At 41.9% G+C, this 27,287-nt stretch overlaps 1 protein-coding gene across 1 annotated transcript; it reads right to left on the reverse strand.

Moving 5' to 3' along the window:
• Positions 1-3,469: 3,469 nt before the first annotated feature.
• LOC120359264 lies at positions 3,470-5,246 on the reverse strand. Its single transcript, XM_039456129.1, has 2 exons — positions 5,139-5,246; positions 3,470-4,037 (listed from the first exon to the last, which is right to left on the reverse strand). Exons 1-2 carry the CDS (start codon positions 5,198-5,200, stop codon positions 3,491-3,493), a joined length of 609 nt encoding a protein of 202 aa, XP_039312063.1. The 5' UTR covers positions 5,201-5,246; the 3' UTR covers positions 3,470-3,490.
• Between the last annotated feature and the right edge of the window lie 22,041 nt (positions 5,247-27,287).

The raw sequence follows: 27,287 nt of genomic DNA on the forward strand, positions 1-27,287 counted from the left end.
TATATGTCCGAGTTTATGACGTTCGGATTCGTATTCATCACACTTAAATTTGACGCGGCGCTGTAAAAATTAAGTCAACGAATTCCATTGCAAGTTCCGGCCAACCATTGACCAGCCGTCTGCCGTTGTAAGCTGAATCCGCTCCGCCGAACACCAAATCACCCGCACCTTCATGAATTTCAACCAATAGTAAGTTTTAGATATCCACTATATTTTGCTCTCCATAAGACTACCTTCTCTCTTTCTTGTAAGATTTTTCATCATACATATTATATAATTTCTAAAATATTTATATACCCAGTATTATTTCACTACCCTTCCTTTCCTCCCTCTATTACACTCTTTACTTTTCGCAGGATACAATCGAGCTCTTTCGATTGAATCCGCAACTCTCTTTACTTTCTGCAGGATACAATCGAGCTCTTTTGATTGAATCCGCAACTCTCTCTACTTTCTGCAGGATAAAATCGAACTCTCTTTCGATTGAATCCGCAACTCTCTTTACTTTCTGCAGGATACAATCGAACTCTCTTTCGATTGAATCCGCAACTCTCTTTTACTTCCTGCAGGATACAATCGAACTCTCTTTCGATTGAATCCGCAATTCTCCTCACTTTCTGCTGGATACAATCGAACTCTCTTTCGATTAAATCGGCAACTTTCTTTACTTTCCGCAGGATACAATCGAACTCTTTTGATTGAATCCGCAACTCTCTTTACTTTCTGCAGGATACAATAGAACTCTTTTTCGATTGAATGCGCAATTCTCTTTTACTTCTTGCAGGATACAATCGAACTCTCTTTCGATTGAATCCGCAACTCTCTTTACTTTCTGCAGGATACAATCGAATTCTTTTTCGATTGAATCCGCAACTCTCTTTTACTTCCTGCCGGATACAATCAAACTCTCTTTCGATTGAATCCGCAATTCTCCTCACTTTCTGCTGGATACAATCGAGCTCTTTCGATTGAATTCGCAACTTTCTTTGCTTCCATCAGAAACAAAGAATTCCTTTTTTTTCATAATTAAAACTCTTCCTTTTTCTTTCTTTCAAGTAGTTACAATCTAGATTTTATTTTCTTTTATTAGAAAGAGAAAACGTAGCCTTAATTCTTAAATTCATGCTAGTGCGTAATCGAGTCCCTGAGCGGAAGTTGCAAAAAGCTATTAAGAACTGTCGGAGTCGTCAAAATAAGAAGCTCCGGAAGCTTGGCGTATCGTTATCGCTCTCCAAAAATTTTGGCAACCTGCGAGGAGAAAATTCTGTTTCGCCTAACGCTCTAACTAAATTAAGAATTTTCGACAAATCGACCGAGTCATCTCCACCAGTCTCAAATCTGTCCCCCGAATCATTCTCTCTTTCCCCCAGTCGCTATCCCTCTCCCTCTTACACCCCTGGATCTCATGTAGAAACAGATTTTAAACAATCACCAAAGTCACCTTCTTCTACTTTTGATCCCTTTGCAGAGCCCTTAGTGCGTCAGTAGAATGTATAGGCCGGTTCAAACACGGGGATCTCAGGGGGGTGCGGGGAAGGGGGGGAATATTTCGGGTCGCGCGGGGGGACCTAGCCGGCGATAAGGTCCCGCGGGTGGACCAAACCGGGTGGAGGAGGGGGAGGGGGAGCTTAAAACGGGGTCACACGTGTAAACCTAACCGGTAGTTCTGCGTAATCAATGTTTATATAAACAGTGATAACGATTCGAGGACTATGTTCTTGGCCGATGTTTAAATAAATTTGACACCTTTGAAATGTGTCGCGTGGAGGCAACTGGCCATTTAATGTAAACATGGACCATGTACTTGTCACTCTGTTTACATAAACATAATAAATCACACCGCGAGGAGGTGTGTATGACAGTACTTTGAAATCGGAAATGGTTCTGCGTAATCAATGTTTATATAAACAGAGATAACGATTCGAGGACCATGTTCTTGACCGACACCTTTGAAATGTGTCGCGTGGAGGCAACTACTGACCATTTAATGTAAACATGGACCATGTACCTGTCACTCTGTTTACATAAACATAATAAATCACACCGCAAGGAGGTGTGTATGACTGTACTTTGAAATCGGAAATGTCTGTCATCACGAGGGGGATAAGCTATACGATGGCGAATATTTTGTGGGGTGTGCGCGGCTATTTCCGCGCGGCCCGTCGCCGTCGCCGCCGCCGCCGCCGCCGCCGCCGCGTGCGTGGAGGGATGCGCGCTGTCTAACGCGGGTCCGCTGGGGCGATCCGCCGCCGCCGCGTGCATGGAGGGGATGCGCGCTGTCTAACGCGGGGTCCGCTGGGGCGATCCACCGCCGCCGCTGGCACCACCACCATCACCACCACCACCACCACTATCACTATTGTTTTTCCTTGTCCTTGTCCTTGTCCTTCTCCTCCTCCTACTCCTCCTTGTTCTCCTCCTTGTCTTCCTCCTGCTCCTCCTCGTCCGGAGCCCGATCTTGAGAAGGTCCGGACTGATCTTGAGCCCTCTCATCCTTCTCCTCCTCCTGCTCCTCCTTGTCCTCCTCCTTGTCCTCCTCCTGCTCCTGCTCCTCCTTCTCCTCGTCCGGAGCCAGATCTCGTGAAGGTCCAGCCTGACCTTGAGCCCTCTCACGTCGCATAAAATCTAATAAAGCTGCCCCCCGACCACGAGGAGCAGCTTCGGCAGCATCATGTAGATGACGAGGCGGGCGTATGGGCAGGTCTATACGAGGGGGGACCAAGCGACCACCCCCGCGACCGCCTAGAAGCGCGTTGTAGCGATCGAGATGAGGTCGGCGTATAGGCTGCAAGTCCATACCGGGGAAGGGCAACAAGCGACCATTCCCGCGACCACCATGGAAAATTGGTCCATCGGGCCACCAATTTACATCATTGTCTATGGGCACAACCGCAGCACGACGGCGAACGGCTGGTTCTTCCAGCTTAAAGTAACGGAAACGGGCACCCAGCTCGCGAAAACGTATTACCAACTCCCGGAAACTTATAGGTTAACGCGGCTCAGGCACCACTAAACCTAATTCTATTTCCGGAAGCGATATTTGCACGGGAATATTTGGACCGTAACCCATTTTTGTGTTGTTACAGTCGCGCGAGCTAGACTGAGACTGAAGAGCTAGAGCATTCTCCGTCGCTAAGACCTAACTTTACTCTCGTATACTCGCATCTTTTTAGCTTACGATTGAGCATTTGAAACACATGTTTTTTTTTTAGCCTGACTTTATTCTCTTATACTTGCATCTTTTTAGCCTACGACTGAGCATTTGAAACACACGTTTTTTTAGCCTGACTTTACTCTCGTATACTCGCATCTTTCTAGCCTGACTGTACTCTCGTATCTTCGCACATTCTTTTTAAAATATTTCAAAACTAAATATCGTGGTATTGATACTAATGTATAACTGTGGATTTTTTTGGAAGAGGAAAAATAAAAAAAGGTTGCAATTTAAATTTAATAATAAATAATTTATTGTCTGTTGTGAATACATTGTTTATGCAGTAAAAAATAAAGCTAACAGCTCACAATCGACGAGTTGACGCATATCGAAGATATTGCTCTCGCGTATCGCTTTTTCTTGATTCATTACATTGGACGCGATGTTTAAGAATTGTGTGTACTTAACATCGACTGTATCAACGATTCTAACTAAGCGCTCGAACATTACGTTGATACACTCGTACAAACTGAACATACGATGTAACGTGGATTCAATCACTGTCACATACACGTTAGAAGATTCGAGACGTATAAGCCTAATGTCATTCATCACACTAACTTTGATTGTTAAGGGTCCGACGCTTATAAAATTGTCCTTGTAGTCATTCCGAATTAATTTGGAAATATTCCATCGTTGCTCGTAGAGACCTTTCCACGTTTCAACAGACAGTATCAATTCTCGTCCTTGATGATCTCCTATGGCGATCTCCACGTAACTCGGTGGACCGACGTTAATTCCAATCTCCAAATACTTGTAACTCGTAGCTGTCAAAGCGTAACGTCTGCTCAATAAGCGCGCTGTACGACGCTCCGTCGAAATGCTGTAAAAGAAAATCAAAAGTTTGTGACGATGCACCCCATAGAAAAAGCATCGCCACGGCGAACATCAGCCGAAAAGGCCGCCGGGCCATAACCGGGGGTGCCGTGGGCACCCACTTTTAATGATCCAAGACCGTGATACCGTCTGGCGACAGACATCGCCAGAAGAAACGCGCCGAGCCATCGCACGCGCTGAGTCGGCACGCACGCGCTCTCGGAGGACACGCGGTCCTCCCTTCCCCGACGACTCCGCCGTCAAGCGCCGAGAAAGATAACGGAGGCGAGCGGAGTCGCTCGGTATAAATAGGGCCACCGCGACGAGAAACAGACACTCTACCACCGACCAGCTTCCCGATCACGATCCGCTGCGTCGGCGATATCCTGCTCCTAAAGTCGGAAAATCCGGTCGAAGAGTGCTTGGCCGCGGCGAGAGGGTACTCCGCCTCCGACGCCACTCCTTTCGATAGCCACCAGCCTCCGCGAACCGCGGACCACGGGTCTCGGTCCACGAGCCGGCCTCCGGTGACCCAGAGGCTGCCCTCCTCTCCCCGCGACACCCACCAAAACCGCGACCGCCGTGTTCGGGGTCCCGGATCAAGGTACTTGACAGGGTGTCGCGCGTCCGACCTGCCTGCGACGATCCCCGTCGCGAAACCGCGATACCGTGCGGGAATCCGATCCGCCCAAAGCGATCGCGTCTCACCGGCCAGAACCGCGAACGGTACCGTAGGCCACGCCTACCGCGTCGCCAGAGCACGACACGCAGACCGCGGGGACCGCCCCCCCCCTCCCCGGAATCGCGCCTATACGCTCCCATGCGGACTAACGCCGAGACGCGCCTACCTCACCGCACTGTATATATCTGTAAATAGCGCAAACGTGTAAATAGCATATAAGAAATATAGTTGTGTAAGATGCATTTAAACTCAAAACTCGCATCGAATTATTCAAAGCCGTTCCGCCGATCTTCCTTTCTCCCGCGTCGAACCATTTCCACGGCCTCGCGCCGGGAGCCCGACGAGCTGATCCGCGCGCGGAAAGTCGGTAAATTACAAGTTTATCACACAACGTTGCATAAATGCTATTAGAATATCGAAACTTACCCATTGCATTCCTTCTTCACTTCACCACTGTACAATGTGTTACCTCCCTCGGCAAAGTACATTGCGAATCGTTCGTTCGTTCGAACCTCTGATGCAATACTGATGTTGCAAGAAATTATGATGCTTATTTAAAGATTAATGCTTCTGCACTTCTAAGGAGAGGGGAGGCTTCCCCCTCTTTCAACAATTTCATTATTGTCGTCGTTATCGCTTTCACATGTCACGACACGTTTATGCTTTTGCAATTGTAAAGGAGTGGGGGATACTTTTCCCCTCTATCAAACAATTTCATCATCATCGTTATCGCTCGAACGTGTCGTGACACGTTTTCGCGGTCTGGCAACGTTGTACATGAAACGTGAAATATGACGTACATGAAACATGACGTACATGAAACGTAAAACATGACGTACATGAAACATGACGTACATGAAACATGACGTACATGAAACGTGAAACATGAAAAAAACGTTAATCTAAACATGAAAAACGTTAAACTAAACGTGAAAAAACATGAAAAAACGTTAAACTAAACGTGAAAAAAACATGAAAAACGTTAAACTAAACGTGAAAAAACATGAAAAACGTTAAACTAAACGTGAAAAACATGAAAAACGTTAAACTAAACGTGAAAAACGTTAAACTAAACGTGAGAAACATGAAACATGAAACGTGAAACGTTACGTACATGAAACGTGAAACATGACATACATGAAACATGACGTACATGAAACGTGAAACATGAAAAAAAAACGTTAATCTAAACATGAAAAACGTTAAACTAAACGTGAAAAAACATGAAAAACGTTAAACTAAACGTGAAAAAACATGAAAAACGTTAAACTAAACGTGAAAAACATGAAAAACGTTAAACTAAACGTGACGTACATGAAACGTGAAATATGACGTACATGAAACGTGACGTACATGAAACATGACATACATGAAACATGACGTACATGAAACGTAAAACATGAAAAAAACGTTAATCTAAACATGAAAAACGTTAAACTAAACGTGAGAAACATGAAAAAAACGTTGGAGAAACGTAAATGTAATGGAGGGGGAAAAAAAAATGTATCTCGTATATTACATATGTTTATTTTTGCAATTGTGTCCACCAATTGTAAAGTTTGAATACATTTTGTAAAGCACAATGTTTATTCGTACGGTGTTGCCCACATTGAAAAGTATTAGCATCATCTAGATTATTCAGATTATCCACGTCTTCGTAATCCACATCCAGGCTCTCGATGTATGCGTATTCTCGCCGATTGTCCAGAAGTAATTCTCCCAGCCATTCTCGTTTCTCATGTCCTTTGACGTATACAATCTCCTTGTCGTCAGGATTTTCAGCACCCAGTACTGCAGTTGTAATCACTTGTCTCGCTTTCCGGTACGGAACCACCCCGCCGGTGCCCCATCTTAGCCCATGATGCATGGCAGTGAGCCAGGAGGCGCAAGATCTTTCGGATTTCATCAGCCAATCCCATGGCTGGGGGCTGTCAAAGATATAATGCGCGAGAACGTTTCCCCCTCTAAGAGCAGCAAATTCTTTTACGACGAAACCTCTCAATCGTCCAAGGGGGAAACCTTGCAGATCCACGAACGTCGGCACGGACTTGTCGCGGTCGAAACGAAGACTGTGGTCTACGTCGATGTATCGTATAATATATATATGCGTGGAATTAAGTGATTTTGCGCACAGTGTTTGTCAACGGGTTGTACTGAATCACGCGATCGTGTATTATCAAGCAATAGGCACTAGTATTTTCTGGTACGTTATCCTTTGTCTCAAATTCCAATCGCACGTCAACGGTTGCGCTCTTGATTGATTCAACTTGCCGACTACAATCTATTATTATGAAAGGACCGTGACGCATAAAATTTGTCACTGTGAGATTCGGCTCGAGATACTCGTATCCGAGATAAGTTTTGCAGAAACGGGCATACATGTCGTACAGAATAGCCCAACTATTTTTACTAATATCTAAATTCATATCTTCATAAGGATAACTATCAGAGTTCAAGTACAGTTTCACGTTGATTAAATTGCAATGGTCGAATCGGCTCGTGTCCTCGGACATGACGTTTTTTCGACCGGTTTGCAGAGCAAAGATGACATATCGCGGCTTCTCGAGTTAAGTAGCGGTCTTGATAGCCCACGAGTGCTTGGTCGTACGTTGCAAAAGCGGATACTCGTAAAGATCCCACGAGCGAAAAGCCATGCTGAGGTATCGTCCGCTCTCCAATGTGCGCAGCATCGAAAGTTTATTTATTTCATTCAGTATTACGTGCGGCATTTGCCACTGAATCTTAAACAATTCTATCACAGGCTCTACCGCTGAATTGCCCTTTAGGCAATTGTTATCGTTGCGCGCTCGTATCAAGATCAATTCGTGACGAGCGTTGATCACTACTCAACGGTAATCCTCGCAGAATCCCAACAGCACGTAAAGCGGAATGCAAAAGTTGAAGTAGCCATCAGCGGTAGTCAACTGTTCTTCCCAGCCAGCATTTCGCAAAATCACGCTTTTGTCGGATGACAGCGTTACATAGTTTTTGAGTGAGCTAGTTATACCCACGTTTCTATTACGATCAATCTCGACACCGTCGAGTTCATATCTTATCTCATCAAACATAAACGCAACACAATTATTTCCCAAAACCACGTCACCGCCGACCTCCTCAGGTTTCTTCTTTTTTGTCAGCCTCCCTTCGACATATAGAAAGCTCTCGTACGGCAATGTATACAAATCCTGTTGATGTATGGGTATTCTTATCTCGTCGCTGTGCCCGTACGTTGTGTTTGCATACGGCGAATAAGCATGGGTCTCAATCTTGACAATTCGATCGTCAAAGATTGGCTCGTCTCCGATATTTAGAATATCAGTCATTTTTTTCTTTTTTTTAATCAAGATTGTCGTACCGCAAATCCCAGTGATTGTAAAAATTTAACGTTTGATACACTGAGCTTCTTTCGCTTCTCAGTTGATCGAGTCGGATTATCAATCGATGATGATGATGATGATGTCACCGGTCTTGTAAAGAATGCGTTATCTCTCTTTGCTCGCTCAGCTCCACTCAACACAAGCATCTCATGTGTCGCGTTATCGTTTTCGAACGTGCAACTTGACGGTAATTTCCTCCCCTCGAAAATCCAGCAATCGTCCGTTTTGATCGACAATGCGTAAGATCCGTAACGCTTCGTATGATCACTGGCAAGTAAATGACTGTTGCAGGCCTTTCACTGAGCTTATATCCTGAAGGCACGCTCGGAGAAAATTCATGGATCGTATGCACATGCGCACCGTTATTGTATGCACCTGCGGTGATACTACATTCGACGCGGATAATATTTACGTTCATAATATTAATTGACATGTCCGATTCGTGCCATCTACGTGGTTGCAGTATACGCTTCGAGAATCCCAGCAGCGATCCAATGCTGTTGGCTTTGTTAAAGTTTATTTTGTAAGCGCATTTAATTTCACATTTCATCGTGTTATGATTAGCTTGAATCACTATCGCTTCCTCGCTGTCATCATTGATCACGCCGATATCGCCGCGGACAACTAGCGTGTCACCGGCATCTGGCGCGTTGCGTCGTGGACGTTTCTGCGAAATTGCGCGTTTCAAAAATTCGTTTATGGCCGGCAACTCTTATGATCCCTCGGGTATCGTAATCTCCACATCGTCTTTGCCGAAATAAAATTTATTATTTGAGGCATTTACGTTCGGTATCGTGTTATAAGTTTCAAAAAGCGTTAAACCGAGTTCGTATTCGGCATCGGTCACATCTATCGCCGGAGAGTAATTTGCAGCGAGAACGCTGCTCTTTCCGCTTAGCGTTAGCGTAAACGACATGATGGAAAAAGCATTCGACGAATACTGAGACTCTTCGACACCTCATCGATCTTTTTAAAAGTCAACAGTTTGTAAAAATCTCAGGCACATTTGTCCGCAGAAATTTTGATTGTACGTCTGATAGGACGTTTGATTGTACTCTATCGTAACATTGCTTCCGAAATATCGCACCAACTCTCGAGGCGGTCGAAGATTGCCAAAGCTGTCGGAATACACAACGCGGTTGCCCCTCTTTGCGTAAGCTACCCAGTGCGTGCCAGAGCCCGTGGTATCGTCCAAATTAACGATACCGCTCTCGTTTCGACGTACGCCACTCGTCGGTAAAGCATTACGCATGTACACACCTCTAAAATACGGTATGCGCATACGTCTCGCCAGCTGGTTCAATTGCACGTCGGTGGTCACGCCCGCAGGCATTTTTATCGTCTTTTCGACGTTTTTTTTTTCTCTTAGTTGATACGCCCTGTCCGCGTTTATACGGCCCGAGATAAATTCCTCGTCCGTATTTATAAGATGCCAAGTATAGACCGCGACCTTGTTCCATCGCGCGATTGTGACGTTGCAGTTCTTCAAGTTGACGTCGCGCATCTTTGCGGGCGCTTACCGCTTTCGCTACATTTGCAGCTCCACCGATCAAAGATCCTAGAAGGCCCAACATTGGCAGAATTGGTAACATGCCGCCTCGTTTTTCCGACGGAAGTACTGATTTTTTTTTTTTTCGTCGTCGTCGTTTTCCTCTTTCTCGTCTTTGCATTCATACCCATGCCGATCTTGGTCTTGGCCTTCATCGCTGCCCAGATGGCTGCAGCGGCGGCTCTCTCGCCCAAAGTCGAGTCTCTCGCGGTAATGCGTTTCCGTGCTGACGCTGCGAGTATATCGTCAGCAGCGTGTCTATCGACGAGTTCGTTACTCTTAGAATACGCAATATCGTGTTCGCGGCACGCTGCGTCCAATGGATTTACGCCCGTGTCGCCTCTGGCTAATCGTTTCTTCAGCCGAGTGCCCGGACCGCAAAACGGGTAACCGGGGATATGTAACTCGAAAGGAAGCGCGTTTATCGCTCGATTCAGCAAACTTCCGGTTTTGTTCGACGCTGACATTCGCTGCAATCTTTTATCCTCGGTGCAGGGCCGTCGATGTGCGTACGCTGCCAAGGTTGATTATAATGCTCGTCGCAGCGACGATAAGTTTGAACTACCGGGTCCACCTGTATATGTTTCGGAAACTGTTCCCAAACGTGGTCGATGTAATTACCGTACACGCGTAACAGTACGACTTTAGGTATATATTGCAACTGCTCAGCGCTTAGGTCCAGAATATCGCTGGGATGTGACAGCGCGAAAAACATTTTTGATACTGAGCTACTCAAGATTTCACACATCTATAAATAGGCCCTCGACGCGTCACGCGAGTTTAGTGTGAAACATGAAATTCGTGCGGCAGTCGCTGACGATACGCGTCACAAACTGCGACGAGAAATTGCGAATGTTGGGGGACAACGCGCAGTTGCGGAAACACGGTGAAATGCTGCCGAGTACCATCCGCGCAATAATTGCGGGACCATCTTCGTGCGGCAAAACTAATGTTCTGATAAGCTTGCTCGAGAGTCCGCATGGTGTACGTTTCGAGAATGTTTATATTTATTCCAAGTCGCTGCAGCAGCCTAAATATCAATATCTCGAAAATCTGTTGAAATCGATCGATGAAATCGGCTACTTTACGTTCTCCAATAATAGCGACGTTATTCCACCGAGCGAGGCGCTTCCGAATTCAATCTTCGTCTTCGACGACGTTGAGTGCGATAAGCAGGATGCGGTGAGAGAATACTTTTCAATGGGCCGCCACTCGAATGTCGACTGCTTTTATCTTTGTCAAACGTACGCGAGGATACCTGAACATCTGATACGTGATAACCAATCTCCTAATTCTGTTTAAACAGGATGGTACCAACCTCAAACACGTTTACAACGATCACGTAAACACCGACATGTCGTACGACGAATTTTGTGCTTTGTGCCGTGCTTGTTGGCAACGCGAATACGGATTTCTAGTGATAGACAAGGACAGCGCGCTTAGTAACGGACGATACAGAAAAGGATTTAACGAGTTCGCGGTACCGCAAAACGATTAGTCATTATCGATACGTCAACGTTGAACGTTAACATGGCGGAAAATAACAAAGATATACGCAAGCGTGAGCAACTCGCGAGGGAGATTGAAAAAACGAGCGATGCGATCCGCAAGAAACATCGCGCTTTAAAAACCGGCAGGATCGAGGAGGAAATTGCAATGGAGAGACGTTTCAAGCCCATCGTCGCACCTCTGAAACAGATTGTCGAGGAATCTCAGCCGATTAAAAGAAAAGAAGAAATCAAGGAAGAAAGAATAATTAAGAAAAGACCGAGCGACGACGATGACGACGATGGTGCATCTTACGAATTGTCGAAAGCAACATCGAGCATAAAGCAACGTTTTGAACAAGCGTACGATGCAATGGATTCACCAGCGATAACGTCAACACCGCGTACGATGATTGGTCCTGCAACATTAACTAACAAGGCTCTCGAGAACGTTTTCGAAACCACAGACGATTCGTTTGGAACGTCTGTTCAACATCAGATGCAAACGTTGGAAGGTCGAAAAACGTTGTCTGAGCATTTAGGCCCGCTCGGTCAAAAGTACATCGGAGATTTCTTCAGCGGTGGTGGAAAAGAGAAAATTATAGACACCGTGTATGGTGTTCGTCTCGACAAGGCTGGAATGATGCTTGGTAATAAAAAGTTTGACGTGGACATCAATGATAACATAATTATCGATGGCGTGCAATACGCTGGCACACCCGGTCTTTACGAGTTGATTTTTAAGAGACTCCCCGATGATTTTCTCTATAAGGAGGACAATTTGCAAAAGTACAAGAGCATATTGTTGACTACAAACGTACATAGACGTAATTACACCGCGGAGAGTCGACTACGAGGCAACAAAGGATACAAGTATAGATACGTGATCGCACCATTGATGTCAATCGAATCTACACCAAAGAGAACGAATAAATCCGGAAAGGGATTACCTCGCGCTATGATACTAAACGACAACGCGATTGATTACGTGCACTGGGACGATCCCAACGAATGAGTAGATCGTCTACGATTGCTAGACGCTTCACATCGAGCGGGCAACGACGCTCACGGCAACGAGATGTTGTCCATCGTGGAAGAACTTCGTGAAGCTGGCATAATTATAAATTAAATCGTATACCCACGAAACGAGTCAGACGAGAGGTTGATTTTGTTTGAGAAGGACGTGCGATAGACGACAAAAATGAGCAGCAATGAACGTCGAAAAGACGGTTACAAACGTTTAACGAATGACTTTGAACGATTCTTAAATATAAATCGGACGTTTCAAGAACGGTTGTCAGACAATTATCGATCGGCTCAGGATCGCTATGAAAAGACACAAGAACGAGTGAAGGATGGTTATCGAATGGCCGTAGATCGAGTCGAGAATGAGTATGAAAAATTATCTAATCGACAGAAACCGGAAGACAAAGAAAAGTTATTAAAGGAAGACAGAAAATACTGATAAATGGAGAAAAAACGTTTTTTTTTTAAACAAAAGTAGAGGAACTTTGCAATGTCGACATTATAAATTACATCGTGTAACCGCTAAACGAGTCAGTCGTAATGCAATTCGTTTACGCGCCGAAATATGAGTTCATCGAAGAAAACAGTAAGCTCCGAGAGGCAACGAATCGTCGAAGAATTACATGCGTCAGCTAGATGCAATTTTCCTAGAAGACGTGTTATAATCAAAGAATTCAACGATCTTTGGCAAGCTGATATCGTCGAGATGCGTCCCTATTCAAAGTATAATAGAGGTCATAATTACATACTTACCGTCATCGATGCGTTGAGTAAATACGCCTGGGCAGTACCGCTAAAGAGCAAGGCCGGGCGCGAGACGGCTGACGCAATCGCCAAGATAATTCGAGAGAGCGGAAGATGCCCGAAAAATTTACAAACGGATATGGGAAAGGAATTTTATAACGCCGATGTGCAAAAAGTCTTGAAAAAGTATGACATTAATCATTATTCTACATATTCGGTTTTAAAAGCATCGATAATAGAGAGATGGAATCGCACACTTAAGAACGATATGTGGCGTATGTTTACACTTAACGGGTCGCACAAGTGGGTCAACGAGCTGCCGCGTCTGGTGTCGGATTACAACAACCGCAGGCATCGTACTATCGGCATGCGACCAGTCGACGTTAATTCGGAAGTTGCTGAAAAACTCATGGGCACTGTATACTCTCACATAAAAATCATGGGACCCGCGAAATTCAAAGTAAACGATTCGGTGCGCGTGAGCAAGCACAAAACGACATTCTCTAAGGGGTACACCCCCAATTGGACCACCGAGGTGTTTAAGATCGTTAAAGTACAGCGCACTAATCCCGTAACTTATCTCCTGGAAGATTATCGCGGTAAACAAATAGCGGGTGCCTTCTATGAGTACGAGTTGCATCGCACGACTCATCCAAATGTATACCTGGTAGAGAAGATAATAAAGAAGAAAGGAAACAAGGTTTACGTCAAGTGGCTGGGATTCGATGATTCGCACAACTCATGGATAAATAAAAAAGATGTTATTTGATTTATTTCAATTAAATATGTATATATTTTATATCATATTAGCGTTTACAAAATATATAAAATGAATACAAACAATTTTTAGGTCTTTATTCTTCTTCTATCCTTATTAATACAAAATGTCATATAAAAATTTTTATTAAAAAAAACGTATATCTAAAATTTGAAAAAATATCAAAAATATCTTATTCATAAAACGTCAAATATATATTAAGCGTGTAACATATATGAAACAATACATAAGATGTATAAAATGAAGCATACAGAATATAAAACAAAATATGAATAACGTACTTATATAAAATATTACTAGCATATTAAACGTGTAAGAAATACAAAAAAAATGTAATACAATAAAAGATTAAAATGCATAATATTTGTAAAAATGTGAGAACATCTTATGATTATAATTGTATCTGCCAATGTCCCCATGGTAATGTATTTGTTAATGATGATGGAACAAGGTATCTTTTATCATCATATGGCGAGAGCGCCACTTTGGATTCTGAAACCGTAAACACTTGATGCAGCTTCGAACGTATACACGAATGGCTACGAGTTATTTCTATTTCATCGTTCAAACATCGCATATAATCTTCAAAAGTAATAGTTCGCGCTACTACATTGTTTTTCACACCTTTCGCTTTTTTGGTATCCTTTTTACCATCTACTTTGATCGCGTACATCTTTGCTCTAAGCCCTACAAATTCGGTCATGATCGCACCTTTGTTTTCATCTTTCATTAGACCGAGGACTTTTTTATTCGCGAGAGGCATACCGTACGGGTTAATCGCTTGTATCATATCTCGCTATATCACGTTTCATCGTTGAATAAATATCATCGCACTCGAGGAAATAAACAAGACTATCAGTATCTGAATATAACAATTTGCACTTGTCTTTATATAGCGGAAACATATATTCGTGATGAAATTCGTACAAGCAGATTTTTGATATGTCAAGTACATACCCACATAAATTGGCTTGTTAAACTTCACCTCGAATTTACGCAGTTCGACGGCAACTAAATTTTCCGCAAAGACGCTGCGGCTGTGAAAATTTGGTTTAGCGATCATTGCCTCTGCACCGTAACGTCCTTCCCATTTTGTCAATAATTTTACGTCTACGTGATTACGTACGTTTTCCATAGTTTTTCCAAACACGGCGTTGTTCATCAATTTGTACAAATTCTTTTCGAAATCATTTTTTGCATTCATTCTAAATTTTGTGTTCAATTCTATATAATCGCGAAGCCATGGAGATTGAGCAAACTGTAATACGCGATGAATTTTTGTTACGCGAAGCCCATTGCGCGTGCATTGTTGCAAATAACGGTAATGTATCACATACCGCTTTTTATCGTACAACGTTGCGAGAAGTTTTTTCTGCCGTGATCCTGGCGGTTTATCGTGTGTAGGGCAGAAAGGTAAGTCAGTGTGTCGATCGTGCAGACATTGTGGATATGTGAGATCGACTTCTAGCACATACCCAGTGGGCGAATCCGAAGCGATCGCGTTCACGTCAAAATTGTCAACGTTTTCGATCCATTGAAACTCACCGTATGGTAATGGTTGACACATCGCAAAACCATACATATTGTTTATGTCAAAATACATTAGATAAGACGATGGTTTCGATGGATCGTAAGAAGGCATGTACTTATTATTGGCTTTAGCATATGTACCGGAGCATTGACTCAAACCACCGCGTATACCGCGTTCTATAAATAAGATCATGTCTATATTGGTGAGCAACTCAAATTTTACGCATGTTAGTTTCAACATTGCATCCCAAGTGTAGCCTGGCAATGTGTAATAATGCGCGGGATCAAGACCATAACTATTAATGCTACTTTCGCGGAAGTTTTGAAAAATATCAGCCAATAATAAGACATCGGTCTTGAGATATAGGTCGCTGTATTCACCCAGGGTTTTGATTGAGAACCGCTGCCAAACTTTCTGAGCATGAGCATAATCTGTCTGTGATACCGTCTGCTTGGTAAGAGAACTATAAAATGATTCACGCGGTGGCAGTTGCGTTTCATACAGTTTGTCAACATTATCCACGTATTCATATGGAAAGACACCTTTGCGTGTCAACAATTCAAAGTCTTCGTTTGATAACGAGGAAAATTCCGAATGAGAAATTTTTAATTTATCAAGACTTAAAAAAGATGCCAATTTGTCAAGACTTAAACTTAAAAACTTGTACGAATCGATGAACCGTAGCCGTATACAATTTCGTGCATTTTTGAAAATTATGTCTTTATCACAAGTATTTTCAACATATTTGGTAAAAGATATATATTTTTCTTTATTTATCGGTAGTAAATCGATTTTGCCTTCGAACGTGGTGGCAATTTCTTTTATGATGATATGTGCATCGTAACCAGATAAATTATGAAATACGATCGGAAAAACGTATGAATTTTTGTAATTTAAATTACAATCTGAATGAGCTGGACCACGGTAAGACCCTGTCAAATGGCAATGATCGCGCACACGTATACTATTCGGTGCAAACGGTTTTTCACAGATATGAGAATTCCTCGCGTTACTGTATGCCTCTTGCTGCTCTTTAGTTAATGATTCCATAGGAACATTGGCGGATATTCTAGCTTTCACGCTATGCGCCAGGTTTTCGAGTTCTTTCGCGAACCACACGACACAATCGTTATCGCGACGAAAGTGATACTCTGACAACGCGTCGTCGTATGAGCACTTAACATAATATGCTATACTAAATACCTCGTGATGCTGATACGGGAAATTTGAAGTGTTCTCTGTTCCTGGGTCAATCTTCCGCAGTATGCACTCCAAATCTGAATAAACAACAAAGGGTACACGCTCCTTGTTGTTGTAATTATCGAATTCAAGCCACTTGTTATCCTCGCTCGTAGAGTAGAACGGCGCAGTCGTTTAATTGCTGACAATCCACTTTGTGTGACTGCAACTTTTCTTCTGAGCTGAAGTAATGCAGACAACTATAAAAAATAGAAGACGATTTTTAAAATTAAAACAATTTTTATAAGTGAGAAATTTTTTTTTTTTAACAGATTTTATTATTACACTTACCGATCACAGATGAATTTCTTGTGTTCGTTTTTGCTCAGCTGTAAACTGATTAGTCGTGACAGGTTCTTAATCCACGCAAAGTGGCCGAGGCTGTTATCACGTTCATCTTCCAAGTACAGTAGATTTACATGCTTCTCCTTCATATCCTTGGTGAGTCTTATCGGGAATACGCCTAGTTTCTTTTCTTTTTTGTCGAATTCGGTACCGTACACATTTACCGACACGTCGTTTAATCGTTCAAATTTTCCAATGTCTTTCACTTTCATTTGAAATTGTATATCGTCAAACTTCAAAACAGTCGAATAATGCGGATATGATGACTCCCGGTCTGCGTTTCTTTCGGCAGGGTACAGAGCGGCCACTACCGACCACGCGAAACACGCATTGTCTTTCGATTGCACATTAATCACGGCACGTTTATTCTTTATTCCCCGCGGCAATTCGATGCAACATCCCGCGTGCATGGGATTATGTTTATTAATGTTTACCGTTAAATTCAGTATTCGCGTAAGAGCCCAACCGCTATCGCGTTCTTGGAAAGTCGAGCATCGCCAACGTGACATCGATGACACTCTGCTGATACCACTCGCGCAAATTTGACGATCGATAAAGTTCATTGTTCCTCGTAGCGATATTTTTAATATTACGTTCATCATGATTATTAACATATTCACCATTAAATACGGTGTTTACCTTTACACTATCATGTTTCGCGATAGCGTCTTGCACTCGCTCAATCACCAAATCACTGGCGTCCTCCAAAAAATGTCGCGGCTCGATATAATCAATGTTAATAACAGCGCCAGTCACAATGCGATTCTTGAACGCGGTCTCGATCTCGCGCCATACGAGCGATTGCTTATCATCAACGCCAGTGCTTGCATAATTGCCACCAACATGCATGAAACGTCTTTCTAACTGCGCTTTTTCACCTTTGAGTCGCGCGATTCTTGACACAAGTGATTGTCTTTTTCCCACGGCGAGTCGAGGACGTTTGTCACTACAATGTTCTTCGAGCTGCGCGAGACACTCGTCGCATCGTTGCAACCACTCGAAACATTCAGCTAAATTTGCAATCTGCGAGCATTGCTCGAGCAGTTCGCGTTCCACTCGCTCACTATTTTCCATTTTTCAAAAATGTTTATCACAATATTTTCATGTTAAGGAAATATAGCATCATAACGAAGTTCCACTGGTGAAGTTTCACTATGTTTGTCAGAAAGCTTGCCACGAATCATGTGATTGCACGTATAAAGCTTTGAGATTATTTCATCATTACAATTATCATTATAATTTGATATATCAATAAATGTACGATAATGGTATCTGCCATGTAGAGAACAACGAAATCACAATCTATTTTCATGTTGATGTGTTAAGGTAGCACAGTATTTACTTGTATCAGAGGCAAGCGCGTTATCAAATCCAAGTTCTCGACCACGAAGGAGATGCACTAACAAACAAGAATGATTATTGGTTTCCATGCTCTTTTTTTCACTGAGCGTATTAAAAATAATAATTGTTCAATGTAAGCACACTCTGCACATGTTAGCTGGAATATACACAAACATGGGCTGGTGGCATTTGGAGCAGATACGTCCGTCAAGTCGTTCAAGAAAATCTGTTTCGTGGATTTGAACGGCGTACATTGAGTTCAATTCGATGTCAGAAAGTTCAATCATGCACGATGCGCAAACGGCAAGGGCACCACCCGTCGAGTAGTAAAATTGTATCATGCAATGTTTCGTGCGATTCAAAGCGCGTAGTTCAGCAACTGATACAACACGAATCTCAGGATGCTCACTTAGATCACTGTCACATCCGTTATCGTTTGACATCTCTTCATCACTTTCTTCGTCTATTAAATCTTCAAAATTTATTTCTGCATTTTCAAATGCATCATTCACTATGTCCATAAACTCGTCGTCTGCAATATTATCAACCATTTTTTTAGAGAGTAACTATTATGACTGATTCGGTGTCCACATCGAGACTGACCGTATAATACATTCGCCAAACTTATAACCGAAACATGAGTTTTGTTTAATCGATCGAAATATTAACGCTTCCCTCTTGCATCATCTAAATATTGTTTCAACGTGCAGCAGCCGGATTATTGGCGCTTATCTTTACTAAGAAAGATACCTTGCACGATTAGACATGACACTGGGTGGCAACCGCATACGAAAAAGAGCTCACGTAGACAAATCTAAATATTGTTTCAACGTGCAGCAGCCGAATTATCGGCGCTTATCTTTACTAAGAAAGATACCTTGCACGATTAGACATGCCACTGGATGGCAACCGCACACGAAAAAGAACTCATGTAAACAAATCTAAATATTATTTACACGTGTCATTAGAAGCCGGATTATCGGCGCTTCTCTTTACTAAGAAAGATACCTTGCACGATTAGACATGCCACTGGGCGACAACCGCGCATGAAAGAGAGCTCACGTAAACAAATCTAAATAATATTTCAACGCGTTATTAGCACAGCTGAAAGAGCTGTTCAGCGCTTTTCTCTCTCTCTTGCATCCACCTTTACCAAAAAATTATTAGAGGATAGCGAGCGTTGGGGGGCGACGGCGGCGGCGGCGGCGGATGGCCCCAGCGGACCCCGCGTTAGACAGCGCGCATCCCCTCCACGCACGCGGCGGCGGCGGCGGCGGCGGCGGCGGCGGCGGCGGGCCCCGCGGAAATAGCCGCGCACACCCCACAAAATATTCGCCATCGTATCGCTTATCCCCCTCGTGATGACAGACATTTCCGATTTCAAAGTACAGTCATACACACCTCCTCGCGGTGTGATTTATTATGTTTATATAAACAGAGTGACAAGTACATGGTCCATGTTTACATTAAATGGTCAGTAGTTGCCTCCACGCGACACATTTCAAAGGTGTCGGTCAAGAACATGGTCCTCGAATCGTTATCTCTGTTTATATAAACATTGATTACGCAGAATCATTTCCGATTTCAAAGTACTGTCATACCCACCTCCTCGCGGTGTGATTTATTATGTTTATGTAAACAGAGTGACAAGTACATGGTCCATGTTTACATTAAATGGTCAGTTGCCTCCACGCGACACATTTCAAAGGTGTCAAATTTATTTAAACATCGGCCAAGAACATGGTCCTCGAATCGTTATCTCTGTTTATATAAACATTGATTACGCAGAACTACCGGTTAGGTTTACACGTGTGACCCCGTTTTAAGCCCCCCCTCCCCCTCCTCCACCCGGTTTGGTCCACCCGCGGGACCTTATCACGGTTAGGTCCCCCCGCGCGACCCGAAATATTCCCCCCCCTTTCCCGCACCCCCCTGAGATCCACGAGTTTGAACCGGCTTATACATTCTACTTGCGTCCTCTGGATTCAACCCCTTCTTCAACAGATTTTCCTCCTACACCTTCCCCTGACTTTTTTCATCGTAACCCCGATTCACTTATCCGAAGACTTCCGGAAGATCCATACTCCCCCGCATTAGAGTTTCCTCAAGAAAACCCGCATTCCTTCTCACCATTTACTCCCGAGAAAATGGAAAATATCGTAAACAAAATCCCAATAGAGCGAATCGAAGAAGTAGCCAATGAATTGGAAGAAATCTTCGACTCGGTCGAAGAACTACCTGAATAACTAAAAATTTCCTGACCACAATACACACCCACACACGCACATTTATATAAATTTCATTAACCACAAATGTAACCATTTAGAATTTAAGTTTATAATTACATTCTTTGTTAAGATTTCTAGAACCGATCACAAGATTTTTCTTTCTTTTATCACACATTTTCTCTGCGAACAAAAATGTTATTCATGAATTAATTATTATTATTTTAATAATCACTACCTATCATTGTAATCTCTTATTTCTTCTATTATGTTAAAATAAATTGTAATCTTTTATTTTAACCATATTCGTTTATTTTTACTACCTCTAATTCCCGCTCCGACAAAATTGCACTTGGTCCGATCCCGCGTAAAAGCGATTTAATTCGTTTACGCAAAATAAGGAATAAGGGATAACTACACGAATGCAAGAGTTTGAATGAGAGTCATAGGCCGTCATTCTCGACACCTGACCTACATTCTAACTCACTTAACGCATTCGACTCGTCGCATTCGCCCGGAAACATGTGTGCGCGAGATTAGGCCTATTCCGTTCTTTCTATCTCACTCAAATCATTTCCATAAGTTTCTACCTGCCAGTCGACCCGAGAGACTTATTTCGAGAATTCTGGACGTAACACAAGAAGCCTTTCCAAATTTTTACGTGAGTTTGCGAATATTATTAACTTTGCCAGTTACCGTAGTTTCAGGAGAATGATCGTTTTCAAAACTCAAAATAATAAAAAATTATTTGCGTTTGACTATGTCCCAGAAAATCTAACGGATCTAGCAACTGTTTCGATCGAACATAAAATCGGGAGCAAATTAGAAACGTCAAAGTTAATTCAAAAATTTTCTGAATTAAAAATGAGACGTGCACGTTTCATATAAATTACAGCTTTATATACATATATTAATTACATGCTTATATATATATATATATATATATATATATATATATATCATTTAGTTCATTAGTGTTATGTTTATGAAAGTATTCATATTTTATAACTGTTCTGTTAAGTAATCAAATTTTATAACATTCTGTTGTATTAATTGTAATATCTAGTAAATACTAAAAACAACTGAAATTTAACTCATCTATGCGCTTTATTTAATATTTTAGAAAAAACTCTGTCAATTGTTAATACAAGTTGATTTCGATTAATTATTAATATAATAATACCTATATAAAGTCAATTTAAACTGTGTTTGATTGGGTTGTATTAGTTTGACTTGGATTTCGTTGATAAGATTTATTTAAATTTAAATATGGATATCATTAAAAGTCGTTTGAGTTACTATAAATGAGCATAAATGTGATCGATATAAAAGTGCGGCGGCAGGATATTTTGCACCCGGGCACAACAAGTCTTAGAAACGGGCCTGGTTCTAGGTGGAGGATTGACGCTGTCCGTGGTTGCGGTGGTCGACGTTGTGGCTGGTGCGAGTATTGCGATGGTCGGTTGCTCGTTAGTGGTTTTGACGCGTTGCTCCTCCCGCTGCACCGTGCTCTCGCTGCCGGTTGAGACCGTCTTGGTCTCTTCTGCGATGCTCGGAGAAATTGCGGCGGTCCTCTCCTGTGTCGTGGTGGGGGCGGATCCCGATAGCGCATGGGACCGATAGCCCACCACCACTCACAGCGGCCGATGCTGATGACTGGTTGGTGGGCTATCGCACCGTGGGCTATCGGATCCCGTCCTCGTGGTGGTGGTGGTGTCGTCGTGCGGCTGTGGAGCGGGACGGGGGGCACTTCGTCATCCAGGTCAAATAGTGAGTCTCCGAATAATGCCGTCAATGAGAGGGTTCCGATAGCGCACATCCCGATAGCCCACCATCCAATCATCTTGACTTATCTAACCCAACCTACGGAAAATCTCCAGGCATCTGCCATTGTGAGTGGTTTGTGTGCTATCGGGATGTGCGCTATCGGGACCCGCCGGCAGGTGGTACTTGTACTTAGGATGTTCAGTGGAAGTAGGAAAATGAATTTCGCAGCTTACATTAAACAGCTCGTGTATTTGCGTGTGATCTCAGACAGAGAGAGAGAGGGAAGTACATATAGTCGAGTACAGTTGACCGTCGCATACGATCGATACATCGATCGATATTTCCTTATTGCAGTGTGTATCAATATCCATCAAATTTATTATTAAAAATCGTAATTTTATTTACATTATTTTTTAAACAAATTTTCGTATCCGAGTAAATTTTTTTATGCAATTGAAAATGAAATAGCGCGCGACCAATCGTGGTATCCCGTATACTGCTCATATAGGCGCATGGCAAGGGACACCATTTCTGCCGAGTTTCTCGAGCACGTCGATTCGTCTCTTCTCTCTCAATCTAGCGTCGAGCGAGGAAGATACGCTATTGAAACGCCCCCCACTACTGTCTGCCCTCACCTCAACTTTCGCCGCGCTGTCCTAAAACACGTACGTTTGCGTCTTCGCGTGTGTGCGACAGCCGAGCGTCAGCGCGGAGGGACACCATTTCTGCCGGTGCGTGCCCTTATAGAAATGTAATATTGCGAATCATTAAGGAAAATACTGTGATTAAGTACTGGCAGTATTTTAGTAATTTTTTGGCTAGTACTTCGTCCAAATCACTGATAGAAGTATTTGATAAAATCACTAGTATTAATGAAATACTGAGAATTATAGATAAATGCTAGCTACAGTAATTAATTACTGGCAGCTAGTATTTATCTATAATTCTCAATATTTCATCAATATTGATAAACGGGCACACTCGTTTTCCCCCTTCACATACACACACAAAGATGCTCTATCTATTCATATGACGACTGCGCCATACGCATAGAAAGAGCGGCTTTGTGTACTAAGTGGAGGGGAAAAACCGCGCTCGAAAAATCATGCGGGCATGGCGCGATTGGCGCGCATTCCCTCGTAAAGTGTATGCAGTACATGTACTTGATTGTGCGCGGTTGCTTGGCAACGGAAGGAATGAGACCAAGCTTTTGTAGAAAAATAAACACTTAACCTATAGTTTGCGTTCCGATACATCATTCTGCGCTATTTACATATTGATATTTACATCTTGACAGCGTGTATATAGAAACATTATTTTTCTGAAGGCATTTTGTTTTTCTATAAAATGCCACGAGGTCCTTATAGACAATACCTGCAAGATATAAATATTCCTATACCTGCAACAACTCTTTGGCGACGGCTGCAGAATGTACAAAATGCTGATGCACTGCAAAATGACGTAAGTGAGGCTCTATAGTACTTATATTTAAATATTATCTTAGTATATATATTTAGTTGACCATCAAACATATATATTGAATGTTTTAAAAATAAAAGAAATAAGCTCTTAGGTATGCAAAGTATTTGTAACTAATAATATGGGTTATTGCTCCAAACAGGCAGAACGGTATAATGGACTGGTAAGTGAGAGCGATGATGAATATTCATCAATGGAATTAGCAGATGATTCAGCTGTTGTTGGCATACAAGACAATCAAGATTTCTCCTCAACTTCGTCAGCAGATAATAACCGAAGTGATTCGTTACCTAGTATAAGCAGTGCTGCCGAGTCGCAGCATTTTTCTAATGCTGCATCTAACATTAATGAAAATTCCATCCATACAGATAGCTCTGACAGTGACTGTGAATATCAAGATAGTATTTTTGAAGAGAATTCTTACGTAGACGAACAAAATGAAAAAAATCTTGAAAAACTTACATTATATGAGGAATGTCAGTTAACATTAGAGGAAAGCAAGCTACTAATTATGAGTTTTGCATTGCGTTTTGATTTATCAGATAAAGCTTTTGAACACGTAATCCAATTAATTGACTGCCACTTGCCAATTAACCGTCATGGTTCCCTGTTTTTGTTTCTCAAAGATTTTCCTGAATCACTAATTAACACTCAATTTTATTGTCATGTTAACAAATGTAAAAGACTGATTAAATTTGCTCAGAATAATGTTATGGAATGTGAGTGTGGTGCAGTATGTACAAAAGCCAATTTAAAACAGGCAGGATGTTACTTTTTGTATATACCTTTAAAAGAACTGTTAATTAAACTTTTAAATAATAACTTTATAAGAAAGCAATTAAGATGGACTGATGAGAACCATAAAGATGTCATTAATGGTGCTGTTTATAAAAAGTTACTTGAAAACGGTACAATATCAAGGGGAAATATCACTTTACAATGGAACACTGATGATGTTCAACTCCATAAGTCATCACAAATTGAATTATGGCCAATTCAAGTTTGTATTAATGAGTTGCCATTTAGAATTCGAAAAGACAATGTTTTGTTATGTGGTTTATGGTATGGTCCTGGGAAACCAAATATGAACACTTTTCTTCAGCCTTTTGTCGAAGAGCTTAATATTTTATATACCGAAGGCATTGAGGTTTTTACTACCAATCCTGTTACAATAAGAGTACATACATTATTGTCGTCTGTTGATTCTATGGCGAGGCCTTTGTTACAAAATATAAAAACTTTCAGAGGTAATCAAGGATGTGCATTTTGCCTCCATTCAGGTGAAGAGTATTCGGTGGGACGTGGCAAAACAAGGTTATATCGAGGTGATATAGGGATAAAGAGAAATCTTCAACAACATAGAAATGACACTTTACAAGTTATGAGAAATGGTCGTGTTCTTAATGGAATCAAAGGTCCATCAGCCTTATTGCTATTAAAGGAATTTAACATTATAAAATCTTTTGTACCAGAATATATGCACAGTGTATTATTAGGAGTAGTAAAAACTGTGGTATCATGGTGGATGGATGGCAAAAGTAAAGATAGATCTTTTTACATTGGTAATGATACAAAAATTAAACAAATTGGTACATTATTGCTTTCTATAAAACCACCTAGTGAAATAACGAGAACTCCGCGATCTTTATTTGACAGGAAACTATGGAAAGCTTCTGAATGGAAAAATTTTCTTCTTTATTATTCCTTTCTTTGCCTTCAAAGTGTTAATCTCCCTAAAAAATACTTAGATCATTGGTTTTTATTAGTATACGAGGTGTGTTCAAAAAGTATCGCGAATTTTGTGTTTTTTCAAAAATTATTTATTTATTCATGAATATCTATTTTGTCCCCTTCAAAGTAATCCCCATGAGATATTATACACTTGTGCCAACGGTTTTTCCAATCTTCGAAGCACTTCAAAAAATCATTTTTTTTTATCTTGTTCAGCTCCTCCTTCGATGCCGTCTTTATCTCGTCAAGCGTAGCGTAACGTCGTCCTTTCATGGGCCTCTTCAGTTTAGGGAACAAGAAGAAGTCACAGGGGGCCAGATCTGGGGAATACGGTGGCTGCGGCATCATTAGTGTGTTGTTTTTGGCCAAAAAGTCGCGCACAAGCAACGATGTGTGAGCAGGGGCGTTATCGTGGTGCAAAAGCCAATTTTTGTTCTTCCACAAATCCGGGCGTTTCTGGCGGATTGCTTCGCGCAAATTGCGCATAACTTGCAGGTAATATTCCTTATTGACCGTTCTATCCTGTGGCAAGAACTCATGATGCACCACGCCCCTGCAATCGAAGAAAACTGTCAGCAAAACTTTCACATTCGACCGAACTTGGCGCGCTTTTTTCAGTCTTGGTTCGTGCGGCAGCTTCCATTGAGATGATTGAGCTTTGGTTTCCACGTCATAACCATAAACCCACGATTCGTCACCAGTTATGACCCTCTGGAGCAAATTTGGGTCGTCGCGGACAGAGTCCAACATCTCATTAGCAATGTTCATGCGATGCTGTTTTTGGTCGCAATTGAGCAATTTTGGTACGAATTTCGCGGCGACCCGTCTCATGCCCAAATCATTGATAAAAATCGAATGGCACGAGCCAATCGATATGTTTAGGTCCTTAGCAACTTCTCTAACGGTGATTCGACGATTGGCCAATACCATTTTCTCCACTTCATTAATTTTTTCGTCTGTTGTTGAAGTGCTCGGGCGTCCGGCACGCTCTTCGTCGTTCACATCTTCTCGGCCTTCTGAGAACATTTTGTACCACCGATAAACGTTGCTTCGGTCCAAGGTAGCTTCTCCGTATGCCACAGTCAACATTCGGAATGCATCCGCGCACTTAATTTCGTTTTTCACACAAAATTTGATACAGGTTCTTTGATCCATTTTTTTGAATAGGTAAAAATCGAAGACGATCCAAAACACGTGCAAGCAAAGCAGCTGTCAACAATTAAGTGAACATTCAAAATGGCCGAGCTTGTCGGCATAAGTGAGAGACATGAGTACCAACATAACGCCACAAAAAGATCGAAATTCGAATATACGTAACCCGCGAAAATTCAAAATTCGCGATACTTTTTGAACACACCTCGTATAGTATTAACATATTTCTTCAAGAACAATTTTCTGAGATCGAGTTTATAAAAGCTACGAAAACTCTTAGAAAATTTGTTCTTTCGATTGAAAATATATATGGAACACCTGAACTTATGAAATATAATTTCCATTTGCTTCTTCATATCCTCAAAAGTGTAAAAAACTTTGGAAACTTTGAAAACTGCTTTTCCTTACGAACATTATAATGGCGTGCTGTCAAAAATGTTTAGGAATTCTCACTCAGTTCCTTTACAGATTTGTAAAACTTATCTTAGAATGCAAAGTCTTCAGGAAATGACATCAAATGTATTTCAGAACAATAACTGTTCAGACATTGCAAGAAATTTGTTTAAAAAATTATTTATACAAAAAAGTTTGCGGCATTGTTTAAAGTATGGAGATTCTACACGGCTGCTAGGTATTCTAGATATGAACACTCTTACATTACGTGAAAAAACTGTGGTTGAAGCTTTAGTTGGAGAAGAGATACTCAATTTAAACATACTGACATTCAAACGCTTTATACATAACAATATTTTGTATCATGTAAAAGGATATGAACGTATGATCAAAAGGTCAAATAATATCGTT

This window comes from Solenopsis invicta, chromosome 12 (assembly GCF_016802725.1).
Source record: "Solenopsis invicta isolate M01_SB chromosome 12, UNIL_Sinv_3.0, whole genome shotgun sequence".
In the NCBI taxonomy this organism is placed as follows: domain Eukaryota; kingdom Metazoa; phylum Arthropoda; class Insecta; order Hymenoptera; family Formicidae; genus Solenopsis; species Solenopsis invicta.

Bases quoted from the DNA above. Each gene is read 5' to 3' on its own strand.
- LOC120359264 (XM_039456129.1), bottom strand. From the start codon at position 5,200: ATGTACTTTGCCGAGGGAGGTAACACATTGTACAGTGGTGAAGTGAAG. The intron at 4,038-5,138 runs GTAAGTTTCGAT...TTTCTTTTACAG, and splicing joins GTGAAGAAGGAATGCAATGG to CATTTCGACGGAGCGTCGTA.